Source organism: Lonchura striata, chromosome 9 (assembly GCF_050655825.1).
Source record: "Lonchura striata isolate lonStrDom1 chromosome 9, ASM5065582v1, whole genome shotgun sequence".
In the NCBI taxonomy this organism is placed as follows: domain Eukaryota; kingdom Metazoa; phylum Chordata; class Aves; order Passeriformes; family Estrildidae; genus Lonchura; species Lonchura striata.
The window spans coordinates 5,901,357-5,921,705 of record NC_140711.1 but is presented as its reverse complement, the minus strand read 5'-3'; the positions used below and the strand labels follow the sequence as shown (position 1 = coordinate 5,921,705).

The following is a 20,349-nucleotide window of genomic DNA, read 5'->3' as shown; positions in this document are numbered from 1 at the left end:
CAGAGAGAGGAAGCTAAATATTTAAAACAACATTGCTAATACAAGTATCAGCTACAATGGCTAAAGCTTCCCTCCACAGCTGCCCAGCACTTGGCAGCCAGCTGCTCCTGGAGAAGGAGGTGAGCCCTGCAATGCTGCATCAGGCCCTGACAGCAGCACTGGGACAAGGCAACACACTGAAAAGCCAGAAATGCCTGTTAGAGATCTAAGACAGCTGAGCTTAGCTCTGTTATTGGGGTTGTGTTAACACTCAGGTAAAATCTTGTCTGGCAGAGCTGTCCTTAAACATAAAACCATGAACGTGAAATAAATAATAGAATCACAGACTGATTTGGGTTGGAAAGGGATCTTAAAGATCATTTTCCATGGTCAGGGTGCTTCATGCCCTGTCCAAGCTGGCCTTGGGGGACACTTCAGGGATGGGGCAGCCACAGCTGCTCTGGGCAACATGTGCCAAGGTCGTCTCCTGCTCTGAGAATTTCTTCCCAGTATCCCATCTAACCCTGCCCTCTGGCAGTGGGAAGCCATTCATCCTCATCCAGTCCCTCCAGGCCCTTGTCCAAAGTCCTTCTCCAGCTGTCCTGGAGCCCCTCTACACGCTGGACTCTCCTGGTGTACTGCATAATACCCACCACTGCCGTAAACATGTGCAAGGACATCAGGACAGGCAAAGATTTTAGATCTGTTTATTCAGATAGAAATTGAAAGCAGATGAATGGAGCACAGCCCCACTTCCTCTGCTGCCTCTTCCCCTGACTACAACAGGGAAGAGGAGAAGCAGGCAAAAAGCAGCAAATAATAATTTAGTGACAGAAGCATTGTGGTTCCCAGTTCAAGCCTCTGCTTTTGGGTATCACAGGGACAGAGCATCAGTAGGTCAGTCACGGGGGAAACAGGTCATTGCTAGCCTGGTGGCACCACCCTTGGGCACACCACCATCATCTGACAGGTTCCAAACCTGAATGCACAAACCAAGGCCTTGTAAACAAGGTTGAAGTGTGCAGCACACACCAAGGAAACCACGGCAGCACTTCCCTAGCAGTGTGTGTGGAGACAGCTCTCCTCCAAGGTTTACCTTTCTCTTTGGAGACAAGCCCCAGGCAGAGCTACCAGCTTGAAGTAGCTAAAATTTCCAGTATAGTTGGACCTTCTCAAGGCACTCTGCCCTTCTTGGGATGGTCACCTGACAGGGGTTTCTCCAGGTTAACTCCTACAGCACCTCTGGGCTCACTCCACAGGGAGCGGAGCTGGCAGAAGCAAGGTACCAAAACAGCTCAGAAACCTACTTGGCCTTCAGGCACCTCTTCTGCTTTGGAAAGGGAATGTCTGACAGGAGGAGCTGGAGGAAGCACTGACCAACCCATCCAGGGCACCTCAAGAGGTTTTACAGCTTGGGTTTTTGGCAGCACATCAATCCCTAGTCACCATGCCAGCATACTGGTGGACAGGCACAAGCCTGGAACATGCTTGGCAGATCTCTGCTGCCTCGTTTCAGCTCTCTCAGCTCTGGACTATTTTTTTTTTTTCCAGGGCTGTGGAATTCAGTTTTCTGTTCAAAGCAGCTTTCATGAAGGTACTTGCAGTAGACTATTCCATTGTAGATGCACATGGATTAACTCGCTGAGCAACACATGCATTTTCTATTCTTCCATTCCTTCTGTTACTTAAACTGAGACTGAGATGCTCCCCAGCAGCACACCACTGCTCCACACTTATTGAATTCCCAGTCACTTAGAAACTCCCTCAACTCCCTTTCTATAGGTTGTGGAGAGGAGAGGTAGTGCTGAGTGTCCTGCAGAGCATGAACAGGAGTTGTACCGTAAGGACCTGCACTCCGGAGGCTTCACAGCTGTCTGTGGGACGTGGCTGCTGCTCCCTGGCTTTGTGAGCTGCAGTCCAGGTTGGCCAGTGAGAAGGGAAGCTGCTAAAGGCATTAACTGGACCTTTCTCCTGGTAAATGACGGGTGGGCTCTACTTAAGCTTCAGAGGGGAGTCCCCATGGAAAGATTCAGCGCTCTAACGATTTCCGTGCCTCCCCCGGAAGGCCCAGCTGACCTGCTGATGTAACAGATAGGCTTTGAACTCCTAAGCACCACTGCATCCACTTCCAGCAACTGTTTGCTGCTGAGCAATTCCAACTGCAGCCAGTAAGGCTGTAACACCCTCTGGGTTCTTCATCCCACTGCAGACACTGCGCGCTCCGCTCCGAGGCTGCACGGAATGCCAGGATGGACGGGAGGCAGGGATGGCAGCAAGCGCCTATGAAAACCGGTAGCCCCAGGCTCTCGAAGGAGCTTCCCTCCCCCTTCTCCCCACACATACACAAATTTGCAGAGTCAGTTTCCTATTTGTTTTCAAAGGGACAGGATTTCAAAGTCTTCATCTTCCGAGTCAAAGAACCTTTCCAATCTGTCGGCATCAGAGGAGTCTGGAAGAGAAGAAGAAAGCCTCAGTGGGATGCTGTGACTGAGACCAGCAGCTGGAGGGTGTCACAATTTGAGTGCCAAGTGCCTACAAGTTCTAAAACTCAGTGACAAACCTGAGTGAGGGCTCTGAGGAGGATAAGAACATGTCAGTGGTGTGGAAAATGCCTTGGAGAGAATTACATGGAGCACAGAAGCACATCATCTTGTACAGATCCAAACACATTTCTGTTTTGTGAAACCTTCCTGGGCCCCAGTTCTGCATTAGCAGGACACTGTTCTGCCTCAAGAGGCTCACAACAGAACTTGCCCAAGTCTGGACCAATACCAGTGAAGATTTCTCTCCCAGTTAAGAGATACATTTATCCCTATGTGTTAGAGAATAGTTTCTGCTATAGTTGGTTTTGGTACAAATGTCAGGAAATGTAATTACAACATGCACTCTCCTAAAAGCAATTGGTACAGTTCACTTTGTGAGGAAAACTAATGTTAGTTGATCTCGCCTCTCCATCCTTCCAACGATATGGTGAAGAGGGAGCTCACGCTTAAAGGGGAAGGAAGCAAGGAAGGGGGAAGAAGGAACATTTATTAGTTCAGGCTGGACAGTTACAGAATCCCAGAATGGTTTGGGCTGGAGAGGACCTTAAAGATCATCCAGTCCTGCCCCCTGCCAGGACAACTTCCACTATCCCAGGTTGCTCCAAGCCCTGTTCAACCTGACCTTGGGACACTTCTAGGGATGGGGCTGACACAGCTTCTCTGAGCAACCTGTGCCAGGGCCTCACCTCCCTCACAGGGAAGAATCCTTCCCAATATCCCATCTAAGCCTGCCCTCTGGCACTGGGAAGTCATTCCCACTTGTCCTGTCACTGTGCCCTCTCCAGCTTTCTTGGAACTCCTTTAGGCCCTGAAAGGGGCTCAAAGTTCAATTACTCCTTCTAGTGAGAAACAGGACTAACAGAAATGAATGGCCTTGGCAGCTGGGAGAAGCTGTACAAGCCAGGGAAGAGGGAGAAGGAAAAGTAGTCCATTACAAAAACATTTTTAAGAGTAGGAAAGACTACATTAGGGACAATTTAAGACAGGCAAGGATCAATTGACAGTTCAAGGGACTTGAGCATGCTTAACAGCAAAGGACAGTGTGATAATGGAAGTTTTTAAGGAAGGGCAGCAGGGAGAGAGAGAGAGACCAGAAGTGCAGGGTACAGATTGCCAGGAGGCCTCCCCATGCCTGGTGACAGGATAGGCTTGCCCATACACAGTCACTATTCTTGGCACAAGCAGCCAATGGCTTTATCTCCTGCAATGTTTGCTCATGTCTTTAATGTGATAAGCCTGACAGGCAAGGTTAGGCCCAGCAGTTGTCCTTTTTTCCACTGGTAATGGTACATGCCAAGAAGGAGTGCCTTATGCTGAACTAAGTGAGAGCAGCCCTGTCTTGGAACATTTTCATTACCTACAAACTTGGTTCTCAGCCTTTTCCCTGAACGCTTTTGATTCCTCCAAGGATCCCTTCAGAAACCACAGAGTCACACTGCCATGACAGCCTGTGAGCTTGTTTGTTCTGCTCAGTCACCATCACCACTCACAGATTATTCTAAAAATCATCCTGAGACACTGTGGGATCTGCAAACCACTATCTGAAAGCTAAAGAACTACATCAATTGACCCAAGAACTCCAGCCATCATGTAATTCCTCATGGTTTCCAGGAAACCAAAGGGACAGGCTTACCCTCAGCTCTCCTTCCCTGTGTGGCCTCACCTGGTGTGAGATTCAGGACGTCAGGGTTGGAGAAGTGTGAGGGCTGGCGTTCCACCAGCTCGAACATGGGCAGTGCTCCTCTGACCAGGGACAGCTGTGGAGACAGAGTAGAGCCATGAGAACCAACAGCTCTGCACTGCTGGTGCACTGCAGGGGTAATAATGATCTGCTGGGACTTCACTGTAGCTGGGAAAATGTTTTTCAAAGCTGCTGAATCACATCATCAACGGGATTGCAGAGCTATGCTCCTTTAGGTAGTTTAATGAACTATTTTAATACTCTTAAAATGGGGTCATCCTGCTGCTACATGGTCTCTGCGCAGTGGTTTGGAAACAAAACAATACCTAATATTCCTTTCCAAGGGACAGAGAATCAGAAAGAGAGAGAGGAAAATCGGACAGTAACACCAAGATCTTCGAGTCTAACCATTCCCCCAGCACTGCCAATATCACCACTAAACCATGTCCCCAGGTGCACATCCACATGCCTTTTGAACACTTCCCAGGATGGGGACTCCACCACTTCCCTGGGGCAGCCTGTTCCAATGTCTGACCAGATCTATAAACACAAACCTTTTTGATTTGCTGGCACCAGTCATTAAAGTCTGCCTCTGTGTTGCAGAAAAAGCCCTGAAAAAAATAAAAAAGAAGAAAAATACTTTATCTTTCTATATTTTAGATTGATCATTTCAGACTTAAGGCCCTGTGCTAACACTGAGTACCATGATCAGGACTGGGAGCAGTTACTACTCCTGACTACCTTGGTTTAAAAATGTGCCTCAAACTGCCCTGTTAAACTGAACACTCCACAAAGGCTTGATGTCACCAGGCTATGCAAGTGCTGGAATCATCAACATTTTCTTTACTGCAGAAGGAAAACAAGGAGGAACAAAGGAATCAAAGAGCAGGCATCTCAGGTTCAAAAGAAAACAAGCCATGGTGCATCATCATATGGATTCAGGAATGGATTCAGATCTGCCCCTCAATCTAAATCAAAGCCCAAACTAAACCCCAGAGAAAGACACTGCTCCATGAGGAATGGCCTTTAACTACCACGCAAGGGGGACTTCCCCGAGACAAGCCACTCTCTGTGAGGAGCTGTTTACCAGTGTCACCAAAACCCAGGGCACAGCAGCACAGAGCACCCAGCCCAACACCACTGCTCTCCCTGTGGAGCAAGGGCAGCCCAGCAGTGCCCCTGGGGTGCTGGGGAGCAGGAGGAACAGGACACACCACGGCAATGGAGGGGTCGAGCTCGGCGATGCTCATCCTGCACGGAGGGTGCTGGCAGTGGAAGCTCTCGTCGGGGAGGCAGCCGCTGTCACCGGGCTCCACCGCCGGCTGCGTGGTGTGGGGGTCCAGGTAAATCAGCTCCTCACCTGGGCACACAGCAAGGACACATCAACAGCAAGAACCATGCCACAAGATGAGGAGTGCTGAGATAGAAGGAGGAGGAAGAGCAATGGCAAAGCCAGCTCTCGTAACCACACAGAGGAATCCACATTCCAGGGACATCTTGCTTTCAGCCACTTCCCGAAAATGTTTCTTAGCCAGGCACAGCTCCCAGCACAACGGCCACTCCACTGTGACACCCTGGGATTGAGGCACAGGCACTATTTGGGTTTTGTTCCTGCTCATCCTTTCCTGGGTGAGCTCAAATAGACCCCAGAAATCTAAAGCACAAATAACCTGAGGTCTCTGGCAGAGAGGAAACCACAGGGAAGGAGGAGAGTAATAGCAGTTTGTAGGGTTTGAGGAACACCTAAAGAACAGTTAAATCCAGCCAAGCTGCAGAGGGAGGTCAGCTCTGAATGCAGGAAGCAGGCTCTGTGCACTCCACAGACCAGATTTTGTGTTATGCAGTGGAAGTTTATGGCCGCTGTTCAAATCTACGTTACTCAGGTGAGAGGTTCAGCCCACAGCAGCCTTCCACGCTTCCAGCAGGAAAGGAAAACCCTGCAGCATGCACCACAGGCTAAGCAGGAGAGCTGTGACACCCCACAAGGATTTTTTTTAGCCAGGGGGGAGATTCTTTGGACAGTCTTTGCAGTCCTCTGGGCACTCACCTACATAGCCAATGAAGTAGTGAGCACTGTTTGGCTTCCCTCCGATCACTCCCAGGGACTGGGGCATCATGAAGCAGTGCTGGAAAAGCAACACAGAAAACACACAGCTGGCAGACAGTGAAACAGCAGGTGGCAACACAGGCAAACATCCAAAAATGCAGTGGGAAAGATGGACAGGGACATGGAAAATCAGCAACTCTAGCAGCAAAACCAGCCATTTCTGGAGAAAATCTCCATCAGGCTGCAACACAGGGCTTTCTAGGAACATGAAAGCAGCTCAAAAACACTTGTAACTGCAGATAGGAGTAGACAGGTGGACCAAATGAAAGAAGCTATGCTACTCCAGGACTTGGTATGGGCAAGTCCTGGCTCTGCTGCAATCAGTGGCAAGATCCCTGGAGCTGTCATCAGGTTGCAACAGTGCTCTCAGGAGGGAACAATCATTCAGGAAACAGTTTAAGTTCCTTATCCACCTGGAGCAGCCAAGCATGATCTACTGAGTTAAGGGAAGTAACCTCCCACAAATCTGAATCTGGAGGTCTCTTACCCAAGCTCAGAGCTTGCTAACATTGTGCTCCCTGTCTTGTGTACACCCTAAATTCTGCAGCTTCTCAATACTCCAACCTGCAGCCACCTGACAGCTCTTAGCCTCAGTCTGCAGCACAAACTTCAGCATCCGAGCCACGGGTGTGCAACACTGTATTGATTAACACTCAGGCTACCACCAAGGAGGGTAGAGCTGTGCTGAACAAAGGCTTCAACAGGTTGATACCATCTGCACATAAAGAGAAGCTGAGATCTAAGCTGTGAAGTAAGATCCCCAAAAGGAAAGAAAAAAACAACCCAACCAGAAAAGGCCCATCCCCTCAAGCCCCCCCATTTTCCTGATTACAGCTTTCAAGAACCTATATCCTGACCTCTAATATGGACTGTCTCTGAACACATTTTTCTTTTGCAATGACTTCTGAGTAATTATTTAATTCACAGCAGGATCCTTAAGCATCACCCCAGGAGGAATTCAGCTCCAGATTCCCTACCTTTAGTGTTTCAATATAGGCTTCATTGATCTCTGTGAGCCCGAGGCGGAGGGGTATCAGCAGCACCAGTGGTTTCCACAGGGCGAGCCTCTCTCTGAGCCCCACGTCCTCTGGGCACCCATTGTAGAGCACATCTGACTCCAGGGCAGGGCATGCTGCAGCTCCAGCACATGGCACATTGGACTGGCACAGCCTCCCTGTGGAAAGGGAACAGGAGCACAAAGCATCAGGACTCTGTCCCCACACCTTCAGTCATTCCTCTGATCAACAACTGCTCTTTACCAGAAGCCTACAGCACTTAAACCCAAGAAGAGCTTGAAGAGTGCTGGGGCTGTGTGATGTGTGTGCAGGGCTTCAGCTGAGCTCACACCAAGCCACAGCAGCTTGTACCACAGCAAAAATGCAAAATCTTCCAGAAAGGTGAGCAACCACCTGTGCCAACAAAGCTGGAGGGGTTGATTAGCAGGTCAGACAACTGTCCTGAATTCACAGAGTTTGTAAGCAGAAAGAGGAAAATTCTGGAGTGTCCAACTCCAGAGGAGTTAATGAATGAACTGAGGACAGCACTATGAGTTAACATAGGAAATATTCACCTGTAATTAAGTGCTGCAGCAAGAAACATGGTATCTGTCTAGAGCAGTTAAAACTTTCTTAGAGGTCACAAAAAGCTTCTTAAATTTTCTTGGAGATCATTCAGAAGCTACTTTACAGACCTAAAGCAGTATGGTCATTAAACTCTGCAATTTCAGCATGAGCTCTGCCTCTAAGATATGGGGCAGCAGAACTCCTCAGGTATACACGACATAAGCACTCTGCATACTCATCCTAAAGGCTTAACAAATACACAGCCAGGCTGTAATGCACCCAGGTTATGTAAATCCTGGTCCAGAAACAACTCCAAGCCTACTTGTTTCACTGGCCAATTTAATTACTTGCTGGGTGTGTGGAAAAAAAAAAAAAAAACAAAAACCAAAACCCAACCCAAACCCCAAACAAACCCACAGCATGATTAAAGAATCATGAAGCCAAGGCAGTTGGACAGAATGCCAGAGGCTCATTTAATTTATTCCCACCTTAGACTGAATGCCAGGACACTCTAGTAGGTAGGACATGATGTAAACAAACACCTTAATCACCAGCCATTTGCCATTTCAGCTGGGTATTTCTTCACTACTGACAGCTTCAAACCCAGCTGAATGAGGACAATATTGCACCCAAATTTAGAAGAAATAGGACTTTGATCTAAAGTCTCAGGAGGAGAGACAACCTGCACTGCAATGTTTGCAGTTCCTTCCTGTACTGTTCCTCAAGAAGGGAGAAGGTGTATGTGTGCATCTGATGCACAGACATAATTACCAGAGGTTCTGAGGAAACTCAAAGTCATTATTTGTAGCCATTTCTCCTGTCAAAGCAGGCTTTTTGTTGCAGTAACCTGCCTGTCCAGATGATCTGAAATCAGCTGCCAAGCCAGGGCTGTTGCTGAATGGGGTATCACTGCAGGGTTCCTCATCCTGTCCTGTGTATGAACATATTTACCTGCAGTTTAAGCAGCAGAGAGCTTGGCACAAACTAAATTCACCTTAATATCTGGCAGGCTTTGCAGTTCTGCGGTGCCACAGCAGAGCAGAACCTGCCTAAAGCTTCCCAGCTGGATCCCAACCACTTACTGCAAACATATTCCAACAGATCTGACACGACACCTCTCCTGCTGCAGCTGCTGCTGGCAGGTACTGGCTTTAACTGTCTTGGATTTTCACTACCTTTGTGATTCTCCTCCATCTCAGGTCTAGCTCAGATGCCCTTTCTCATGGAACACTGACACAAAAGGGATAAAGATGTATGTTTCTTCATTGCTGTAACAAAAGGCATTTTCTGTGAACCTTTGGCTGAACCCTATCAGTGACAGAATTAACAGATGTATGAAACAACATTACTTTTATCCACAAAGTTTGGGGCACAAGGTATCAAACACAAACCTACAGACATGTAACACATCAGACCCAGTCACACAGTGACTTTCAGTCCCTGAACAGGTACATTATGATCCACATTTGAGCAAAACAAGCACAAACACCCCAGCCCATGACAAGTTGTATGGACACGTCACTTGAAGCAGCACCAGTGCTGAACAGCCAGTGCCACACAGACAGAGCCTGCAGCACACCTGAGCCTTGTAGCCAGCATGCTTCAGCTCTAGAAGTGATATTTGCAGGCTGAAGATGAAAGATAATCCAATTTCTGTTTTAAAACTGGCCTTTGTTTAAGCCAAGGGCATCAGCACATGCCTTCAGCTAAGGTTAGGCACACACTTCTCTGTCAGGCCCAACTGAGCCTGCCTGGCAAGAGATGTGACTTTACAAAGTGACTGTCCTGCACTCCAGGCAAAAACTGCCCTGTGGTAGCCAAGCCAGCCTAAATGGTGCCTGCCACCATCTCACCTGTAACCCTACACCAGCTGTTTGAGAGCACTGCCCTGGCAGAAACATTGCAAGGTTTGTGCTGGGTGGGCTCATTGCCTCAGAAGCCATGAGAAGGCTGCTGAGGCCAGGACCATGCAGGGCTGCAGCAACCATTAGTGCAGGTGCTCAGCTGCATTTTTCAACCAGAAGGGGGGGGGATTGTCTTCATCCTAGCTGTACTACTGTTTTCTATTTGTTCAGTAACTAAGGTTTGGTATCTCAAAACTTGTTACCATCTCAATCTCTGTATTTTCTAAATCTTTTGCCAGGCAATCATATTTATAAAGGCTTTCCTAGTTCATCTTCCCCAACACTCAGCTTTGTAGCTTTGGTTACTGCAGTGCTGCAGCCAGAGCAGGCAGGCTCAGGATGGGTAAGAAGACCTGCTCAGCCTCCAGAGCCGGCCTGGGGGCAGGATGCCCCAAAAAACAAACAAGAAAAAAAGAAGAAACCACCAGTGAATATTCCTTGAAATTATGAGAGTGGTGGATTCCCTTCTTATCCTCTCCCCCTGCCAATTTTGGCCCTTTTCCTCTTCAGATCTGTTCTGGCTTTCTTACTCTGTCCAATAGCAGAACCCTCCCTACCAATTATGTGACAGCCATTTACTGCTTGCTCCTTGTGGCCATAAACAAGTCTGACACTGCCTACCAAGCAGCTTTCATATGTTGTCTGAAGGTCAGCAAACCTTCTTTCCAGATCCAGAGGCATCACCAGATGAAATCAAAGTCAAACAAGGCCCTTTCTTGCCCTAGAGCAGCAATTCTCACCTTGTTTTAGCACATCTGGACACAGCTTTCACAGATCATGAGTGCTGGAAGGGACTTAAGCTCATCCTGTTCTACTCCCTGCTATGGGCAGGGACACCTTCCACTATCCCAGGTTGCTCCAAGCCCTGTCCAACCTGGCCTCGGACACTATCAAGGATGGGGCAGCCACAGCTTCTCTGGGCACCCTGTACCAGGGCCTCACCACTCTCACAGGGAACAATTTATCAAAGAAGAACATGTACTTCATGTTGGTTGTGCTCTCCAGCTTTTTTCTGGGCTCTTGCTGCCCAGGATATATCACATTCTAGCTCCACATGACACTTACGGATTTCTTCCATCACCACTGTGTTGTCCATTGCTATGTGTACTGCCAGGGAACTCCACGCATCAAAGGTTGCAAGTTTTCTAGAGGAAAATTAAAAACAAGTAAGTAATGAAAGATGAATACAACTAGAAGGCAGAGACGGTGGTTTATCAGAGGAGGAAATGGATTAAGTGAGACTGGTGTTATCAGTTATGCTGTGCAATGTGCTTTGACCTGGGAAAGCTGCTGTTAGGCAATCCCAGGGGAGCTGCCTGCTCATCTACTGACGTGAGGGGAGAATGTGAGAGGAGGGAGGGTGTTACTAAAGGCAGAACCCTTCCAGCTCAGAAGTACCACACACCAACAGCCCCACTGCCTGATTCAACAGAGAAAAGGAAAGGGCAGCACTTACTTGAGCACCTGTGCCACCGTGTTTGGTCCGTACCACTGGCCTATGGATTTTCCCTCCCCGACTCCCATCTGGGCTGCATCACAACAAAAAAACAGAACAATGTAGTCAATAACTTCACCCACTTCCTAATCAGGTTTGTATTTAATAGGGAAGAATTCTCACTTGGAAACTTTATTGAATCAGCAGTATTTTCTGTTTCATGGGGGTGAGAAGGACATCCTGAAGGACTGCAGAGCAAATCCTTTCTCTAAAATGCAGCAGCACAGAAGTTCAAAGGGCAGTGTTGCCTCAGAAGAATCTTTACCCAGTGTTTGATGACTACACCACCCCTGTGACCTGAGTTCTGTTCACCCCACAGGAAACACTGGAACAAGCTGCTTCTCTGATTTTTCAGGGAAGTTTTTATCAAGGTGAGAGCCTTTCTTAGCCCATTTGCTACATCTGAGCATTTCTTTCCTCTTACCTATCTGGTGAATGGAGTAGTAGCTGTCTTTTTTGTCAATGAAGGCATTAAGAACATTGAAGTAATTATCCATCTGCCTCTTCCCTTTTATCCACCTCCAGTCTAGGACAGACAAGGGATATATGAAATAAACATGGTACTTATTAGCAACCAGAGGCTGCAAGCTGCAATTCTCTTGCTGTGTATTGACCAACTCAATTATCACATTGTCATATTATTACTAAGCATCAGAGGCATTCCCAACAGTAAAGGGATAATTTTAAAATAACAGAAAACATTCTTACAGCTGGGATAAGATACCATCACCCATAGAATAGCAAATAAACAAGCAAAAAATCAGAAAATCCAAAGATCCCTGGAGATTTCCAAGCCCCGAACTTGAGAAGAGTGAAGAAAAAGTTACAGAACCCTCAGCAATTCCCAGCTGCGTCCTTGTTATCTCTGTTCTTCCCTGGGAGCACATGGCCCTGGAAATCAGTGAGGGCTGTGCACTGGTTTACCTCTTCCCAAATGCCTGCAGACCAAGGCCTGAGCAAAGATCATCTGGCCACAGCGCAGCATGCAGCCCCAGCCCGTGTCAGAGGTGGGACCAGTTCCTCCTGGAAACAAGGACAGAAAATAAACAGGCAATGAATGGTGAGACAGTGCCAAAAGGGAGGAGAATGAATGGGCAGCAGGTTCACCAGGAGACAAGGCAGGGAAAGAGGACTAACTTAGTTCACACACCTGAGGCTGAGAACCAAAAATGTGGTTTTCAATGAGTAACTTAGTCGCATCCCTTAAAAACAAATAAATAAATTCCTCTAACACTAACTGAAAGGGGAAAAAAATCTGAGGGAAATCCAAACAGCTCAAGAAAGAGCTGTATTTCTCAGGAGAACAAAAGGCATTGAGCCTGGCTGCAGACTCTCAGCCCAATTCAGACACATTCCGACACGAAGGTGCTTGTTAAAGATGACTCTTGTAATCCTCATCTTGAGAAGGCAACTCATCCTGCAGAACAAGCCAGACCCAGGGAATTCCCACATCAGAAGTGGCCACAAATAACATTTCAAAGTGAACAATGTAGTCAGACCAAGAAAACAAAGTCTTCAGCCAAAAAAACCTACCCAAGCAGTGAAAAAAAGACACAACCTACATATTGTTGGATAAAGCTGGCTATCAGCTCATGCTGGACAGCCTAAGACAAAGGACACAAGGCTGAAAGCATTTCCCTGACAGATCTTCCAAATGAAACTCCTGCTCCTCCACTCCAGCTCTGGCTGTTACTACACACAACAGAGATCAAATGTTCAGTGGGATCGCAGTAGGTAATCTGTGCCTGGGCACAGCTTTTGCTAGCCTTTGTAATGCTGCTTTCTTCTTTTGGTCCTAAATGGGAGAAAAATCACCTGGAGGACTATTTAATCAGCTTCTCAATGGTCACTAGTTGTCTTCTATAATTTCACCAGTAATTCATAACATATAGAAATTCCAAAAGTGATAATGCTTTACAAAATTAGCATCAGACAGTTCCCTAACCCTTACACTAATTAAGTGGGCTAGCACAGAAGGAAGGGATGAACAATAACAGGGGTGACTGGGAGAAAAAATACTGAAAAATGTTTACTGTGTATGACACGCAGATCATATTTATGGTGTAGATGGGAAATTACTCTGAAAATGGGGTCTGTCTTCACCCCACAGCCTCTAATGACTCACAAGGAAACCAAAATTGTGTCTGTGAGCCAGTTAAACATGTGCTAACCCTTTGTTCTCAAACATATGTTTAATTATGGTGCACAAACATAAATTTAAAGGGATTAAACTGCATCAAAGATGTCTCAGAGCTTGTGAGGCAGAGGGCTTCCCAGCAGGGAAAGAACAGCACAAGCCAGAAGGACCAGTTATGAAGAAGTTTCTTTTCCAAAGCTGAGCCGTGCTTCTTTCCCACTGACTGCTGGGTGTGACAGTGACAGAAGGGGGACATGGGTAGGCCTTGGAGTCCCATTTACCTGCTCTTGGATCTCCTCAGATACACCTTGCACCGAGCACACAAACACAAACTCCAGAAGAAGCCATGCAGAGTATCTTAAGGAACCCAGACACCCTCCTTCAAGCTCACTGGGAAACATTTTCCTATCACTACAGCTCCTGTGTGTAACAGACACTTCAAACACTTAACTCCCCCCTAGACAAACAAAACCCCCACACAGAGCCTGGAGCAGATGCACAAAGGCAGCAATTTCTGTATCACTCTCTAGGTTTTATAATTTTAATCCACTTCAAGCCCAAGACCATCATTCAGTAATAATTCACACTAGACTGATGTAGGATGTGAAGTACAAAAATCCTCCCATGTTGCCTAAAAAAGAGCAGACTTCCCAAACTCCTTCTTGTGTTCCTTTAAGAACCATTTCTATCCCTCCTACCCAAGGGGATGAAGAATTCTCATTATCAGGTAAACAAAGAGTCTGTCTAATCAATTGGATGAAGCATATTTCACACTCTTATGAATGGAATGATGCCATGTTTGTGGGGACTGCTTCATTAGGGATAACTGGACTATAATAATTTCCAGGATGTCTTTAGACTCCTCCAGAGTACATACCAATAGCAGGGAAGTTCTTTCTGTAGGTGAACCAAAGCCGAGAGGTCACATCCAACAGGATCTCTTCCTTCTCTGGAAAGTGTTCAACATGGAAAGGCACACACATGAGAGGGGCACCAAGACTGCTAAACCCACCTCCCACTCACCCTCCCAAGGAACTCTGCTCCTCACAGTCTGCAGGCCCAGAGAGGCACAGTCTGGCTGAGGAACACAGCAGTACTGCTTTGCACAAAGTACTTCTTTTCCCCCTCAAAACAGCTGCCATCAACTCAAAGGCACTATGGCCACAGGCAAATTATGAAGCAGCAAACCATCCTTCTGCCCCCTGCCTCCACCATTCAGCCCTCACGACATGTCCCCACAACTCCCATATGGTAACTTTCTACACAAAAATATTCCTGAGTCCACAGAAATGGCCAGACAGAAGCATAGCAGCTAAAACCCAAGTGCAATGCTAACAAAGTCCTCTGGAGCCTTAAAACATTGCACTGTGCACACAGAATACCTGTAAAAACACTGTATTTCCGGCCAAGGATCCAAACAGGTTCTTTGGTCTCAGGGAAGTCTTCATACTCAAACCTGAGGGTGTCGTAGGTAAGAGTAGCTAAAAAGAGAAAGGAGAAATCACAAACCTTTGCTAGCTTTTCCTTTTGTTTTTAAAACCAGACAAAGCTACAGAATCAGAGCTGCTGTGGTCCAGTGAGTCCCACCCACCCCCAAAGCCCCTGGGCTGGCAGGAAATGTTCCAGTGCCCTGTACCCATCAGCTGTGGGAGGCACAGAGGTGTCCCAGCCCTGGCTCGCTCCTGGCTGCTCCACAGGCAGAGAAGGAGCAAGATTTCCAGGTTAAGCCAGCTCCAGGTTCTGCCTGGGGCAGAAAACATCTAAAGCTCCACCTGGCAGCTACACCGTTTACCAAAACAGGCACTATCATGCATGCCATCAGCTACAGCATTGATGTTGAGGGCCACTTTCCATCGAGCAAAGTGGTTAAAATCCTCTTGCAGGAAACACAAATTTTGAGGGAAGAACATGCAAAACACAGATCACCTTAAGGTGGAAACTAAACCTTGCTCAGTCCCTCCTCAAGAGGCACCAAACCCAGCGGCAGCCTTTACAGGTGTCACCCCACAAAGTGAAGGAACACAGCTGTGAAGATGTGCTCATGCAAAGGTGACAGGCAGAACTTTTGTCTCATTTACTGGCTCCCTTCACAGCATGGCATCCATCAGTGCCTAAAAATCCATCCCCTTCCAGGACCTGGACAGAACAACCCAGCAACCCAGGTTGCCCTTGGATCAGGACAGCTTCAGCTGTTGTGCACAGGGTACAAACAACAGGGAGGAAAAACCAGAGGAGCTGGATGAGCTGTGCTCCACTGCATCTGTGTTTGGAAACACAGACATTAAAGTAACCTGGGAATTCTGGAAAAGATTCACATGATTTTACAGGTGCCAATTCTGTAACAAACCACCTCTACAATTTAAAGCAGAGCTAAGGCAGACTGATCTGTAACAGTTAAAGTAGTGACTGAAAACATCTCTCACAGCAAATGCAATAAAATCTGTGGTAATGTGACGTGAATTTAAAGCAGGACAAAGGAGTACATGGCCACAAGTTCCTGTCAGCCCAGTTCTCTGCAAAAACCACCCCTCTCCATGGGACACACCTTGCTTTTGGCTTCTGCAGAGGAGCCTGCTGCTACATGAGACACTCTGGCCTCCTGAAGCAGCTCAGCCTTCCAATGCAGGCTCCCTGACCTGGAATTCCAATTCCAAATGTCCAAGAAAACATTCAAGCAGATACCATCACTAAGGCAAATAAGCAGGAACCCCGGCAACAGAAATGACAACAGGCTCCCAAATCAAATTTTGCATCAGACTCTGCCTTAATTCCAGCCCACAAGACTTAAAGCGCGTTCTTTGTGTGAATTAGTCTTTAAGACTGTTCCAAGCACCTTTAGGATTGCACAGAGCACATATTCCCATTGCCACCCCATTATGTGACTCCTCAGCAAGCTAAACAAAACAATTCTGCTTGCACAGAAATATCCCAACAAATTACTGCTGCAGTCTTCTCCTCTAACAAACTTCAGCAGGGAAATGAAGGATTTCTTTCCCATCTCCTACCCAAACTTGGAAATGTCCAGATTTGAAAAGGTAACTGACATGATCTTCACAAAAATACTGGAGTTCTCAAAAAGATTTTAAAGCTCCAAGGGACATTCTGTGGTTTACTTTGTCAGTTCCTAAGCCTGCCATGTATCCAACTCTGTCAGGAGTCTCAAATAGCTTAAAGAAAATGAGTGGAACAAGGATGCTACTGAGGAACATCAAGCTATCCACAATCCCTCCTTCTCCTTCCCAGCAACATTCCCTGACCTGCTCAAATATCACAAGCTCTGCACCTGCACAGCTTGCAGGGCCCCAGGTCTTTAGCAAAGACAGGATTTGCAATTAGACACTTCAGAGCAAGGAGCAGCAGCTGGAAAGGAGCTGCTGGAATCCTTCCCCTTCCACCAAAGCTCAGAGAGGAAGGGCTCAGCAGATAGAGGGGGATCTCCAGCTGGACCAGCCAGGTGTTCAGGGAATGCAGCACACATGTCATGACACAGCACACTGGGGAGGAGAGTCCCAGGCTTGCAGCCCTTCAGCTGGATGCCAAACATCTGGCTCTGCACGAGGCCCTGTGTGTCCAGCTGTGCATCTCAAAGAGGTGGTCAGACATTCATGTTTGGATTAGGGGGAGAAAATAGTTGAAAAGGCACGACTACCAAATGCAGGAGTTCAGGTTTCCCTTTCACAGGGAAGAAATTGAAGAGGTTGCTCCCAGTTAGTATCAAGGACATTATAATGGGAGCAGTAAACTCCCCACAAGGCTGGAGGTCACCGAGTGTTTCCTTTACAAGCCTCCACCTTCATATATTCCAGCACTTTTCTGAAGTCCATCTATCTATTGTGCTATTGCCCAGATGGGCTAAATACCAGACAGTGGGACCCAAGAAATTCAGGCAGGGCACAAAGAACATCACAGCCTGCACAGGAGCCTTTCTCTCCTTCTTATAGCCAGAGATGAAGACAAGAAATACATCTGGAAATTCACCAAGCAGAAATCCTGTTTGAAGCTGCTCCTCTCAGAGCTGCAGAAGCTGGGTGAGATCAGCACATTTCTCAGGCAGTGCTCCAAAAGTTCACCTTCAGAAAGCCCTCGGTCTATTTTAATTACCGACCTCTGAGCATCCAGGACAGTGGAGCAGCAGTTCCTGCAGAGGAGGATGTTGCAGTCTCTGCACATCAAACACAACAGTTCCACTTCACACGGTTTTTTAGTGAAAATGCAGAGTGTCAGCCTGCACAGCTCACCCTGAGAAAGGCAGCCTTGCTTTCCAGGAGCCCTGAGCACACGGGGAACGAGGGGAGGCTGGCTGGATTGCTGCCCCATGGGGACACCTTCCATGGGATCTGCAGAACACTTCATCCCAGAAAGCCTCAGCAGGAATGCAGAGCTCTGTAAATGCCACAACAGAATTCCAGAATGGTTTGGCCTGGAAGGAACCTTAAGGCTCATCTCATTCCACCCCCTGCCATGGGCAGAGACACCTTCCAATAGACCAGGGTACTCCAAGCCCCATCCAACCTGGCCTGGAACAATTCCAGGGATGGGGCAGCCACAGCTTCTCTGGGCAACTGTGCCAGGGCCTCAGCACCCTCACAGGGAACAATTCCTTCCCAATATCCCATCAATCCCTGCCCTCTGGCAGGGGAAGCCATTCCCCCTTGTGCTGTCCCTCCATCCCTTGTCCCCAGTCCTTCTCCACCTCTCCTGGAGCCCCTTTAGTCACTGGCAGGGGCTCTGAGGTGTCCCCAGAGCCTTCTCTTCTCCAGGTGACCACCTCCAGCTTTCCCAGCCTTTCCTCACAGGAGATGTGCTCCATCACCTCAATATAAGAACAACTCTCTAAACACACAGAATTAGGGTAGAAGGTGAAATCTTCTCTCCTTTTTCATAGTCTTAATCAGCACAATGAAACACTGGGGATATAAACATTGTCCCAACCTGCAGCAAACACACCCAGAGGCACAGCTGGGCGCTGGGAGCAGCCCCTGTGTGCTGCTGTCAGTTTGCAAACCTGCTGCAGGCCAGGCCAGCCAGTGAGGGATGCTAACTTCATCTCCCACAGCACAGCCAAAGTAATTTGTTTCCCCACCAACTCTGGGAAACAAGTAACAACAAGTGAAGGCTTGGGTGACTCAAACACAAACATGGCAGGTGATTTTCCCAGCACCTTCAGTTGTGCTGAAGAACTTCTCACACAAAACACAGAAGCTGAGCCTTGGAGTGTGGCACTGAAGGAAAGCCAGGCTTTGCCACACCTCCCTTCCCAAACTGGTCCTGAGGTTTCTCCATTATCTGAAAAGGCCTGGATCTCATGCCTTGCCAAATCCTTTAGACTGCAACTAAGGCCACCACAAAAGGATCAGAAATGAGGGGGGTGATCTCTCCTTTAGCTGATATAGGTACCTCACCCAAGGCACAGGAGGATCACAACTGGATGTGGAACGTTTCAGATACAGTCAAAAAGAGAAGGTAAATTTACCACTTTATAAAACGCATTGCTGCAAAACACCAAACAGTTCAAACCCTTACTTCCGGCCTTTGCAGAAGAAAGATTAAATCTTTTCTTTCCTCCAAGCTCTTTCAAACAAGACAAATCCTGATTATCCGAGCACCAACGAGGAGTTAAGAGACAGACAGCAAGGAAAGTCAGGCTACTGAAGGGTGGTGCTTTCTTGAAGGCCTGGAGCAACCAGTTCAAAGTTATGCTGTCAGCTCCCCAACCATCTCTGGAACAGGGCTGGACACCAAGGGGCTTGAGCCCAGAGATTCTCCTCCTCTCACAGAGAAGATCCAGCCCCACCATCCAGCACAGCAAAGTTTTCCTTTCCCCTCACGCCAAGGGAAAGCAAACACATCTCCCGGATCAGGGGTGCAAGTTCGCTCAGTGTGACACTGGATCCGGGGATGCTCCCAGCCGGCCCACGCCGCCACCAACAGCGGCACGAAGGCAGAAACCAGCCAGGACAGCCCCAGGAGAGAGGGATCGCGGCACACCGAGCTCGGCCATGCGGAGGAGGAGCCCAGGCGCACAGGGAGCGTTTGTTACTGTGGAACAACTCTTATCTCTGCCGAGGGGGTGGAAGCCGCTACTACGCCAAGGCTGGAGGGAAGCGGGTCCCAACACAAGTGCCAAACGCTTATTTTTACTTTACCCCGCACGAAACCTGTATCTCTACCACAAGCAGCTTTGCTAGAGCTCTCTGTGAGGGTGATGAGTGGCTGAGGCGCCTTCTTACCCCCCGACGACGCCTTCTCAACGCTCCAAAGCCACGCTCTTACCCCCAGGCTGCCTTCTCGCCCCTGGAGCGCTCATGGGGCGCGGGGCACAGCGACCCCAGCCCGCTCAGGCTCCCCCCGGGCACACCCGGCCCGGCGGCAGAGCCCCGAGCTTTCCGGGAACCCCGGCAGCAGCGGGGCTGGCGAGGGGAGGAGGGAGTCGCCGCCCGACTCCGGCCTGCACCATCCCACCCCGGCGGCCGCGCAGCCACCGCCTTTTCCTCGCCCCACCGCGGGGGCGGCCGGGCCCCGGAGGGCCGCGGCTCCCAGGGCCGTGCCCAGGGCGGAAAGCGGCGCCTATCTCCGCCGCCCGTCGGGGCGGCCGCGCCGGGGAGCCGCGGGCCTCGAGCGGCCGCCGGGCCGGGCCGGGCCGGGCCGGGCCGGGCCGGGGAGCCCCGAGGGGAAGCGCGGCCGCCGCGCCGCGGGCAGGGCCCGCCCGGACCCACCTGCGTCCATGGCGGCCCCGCCGAGGCTGCGGCCGCCGCCGACTCGCACGCCCGGCGCGGCCCCGCGCGACTGCTGGCGCGACGCGCCGCTCCCGGCCAATGCGAGCGCCGCTCGCAGACGGCCCCCGCGCCCATTGGCTGCCGCTGGTTTCGTCACAGCTCAGCGCCACGCACCGCGGTCTGCGGACAGGGAGCTGCCATGTTGCCGTACGGAGAGGCAAAGCG

The 20,349-nt window shown here is 49.0% G+C and overlaps 1 protein-coding gene across 4 annotated transcripts; it reads right to left on the bottom strand.

The window, feature by feature from the left end:
* Positions 1–672: 672 nt before the first annotated feature.
* On the bottom strand, positions 673–20,169 carry ATG4B (autophagy related 4B cysteine peptidase). 4 transcript variants are annotated; one of them, XM_021545426.4, is made up of 13 exons: positions 20,125–20,169; positions 14,791–14,889; positions 14,286–14,357; positions 12,196–12,294; positions 11,696–11,797; positions 11,233–11,305; positions 10,842–10,921; positions 7,288–7,484; positions 6,251–6,329; positions 5,418–5,563; positions 4,758–4,814; positions 4,156–4,279; positions 673–2,428 (listed from the first exon to the last, which is right to left on the bottom strand). In XM_021545426.4, exons 1-13 carry the CDS (start codon positions 20,132–20,134, stop codon positions 2,355–2,357), a joined length of 1,212 nt encoding a protein of 403 aa, XP_021401101.3. In that variant the 5' UTR covers positions 20,135–20,169; the 3' UTR covers positions 673–2,354. The 4 variants fall into 4 exon arrangements, with proteins under 4 accessions (XP_021401101.3, XP_021401103.3, XP_085443726.1 ...); XM_021545428.4 differs by having other exon boundaries at positions 4,186–4,279; XM_085587600.1 differs by lacking the exon at positions 20,125–20,169 and adding an exon at positions 17,647–19,632.
* Between the last annotated feature and the right edge of the window lie 180 nt (positions 20,170–20,349).

Excerpts from the sequence above, each read along its gene's own strand:
- ATG4B (XM_085587600.1), bottom strand. The coding sequence starts at position 17,851 with ATGAGCCTTAAGGTTCCTTCCAGGCCAAACCATTCTGGAATTCTGTTG. Across the intron at positions 11,306-11,695 it reads CTACTCCATTCACCAGATAG|CCCAGATGGGAGTCGGGGAG; the intron begins GTAAGAGGAAAG and ends GTTGTGATGCAG. Across the intron at positions 4,280-4,757 it reads GGTGCCAGCAAATCAAAAAG|CTGTCCCTGGTCAGAGGAGC; the intron begins GTTTGTGTTTAT and ends CTGTCTCCACAG.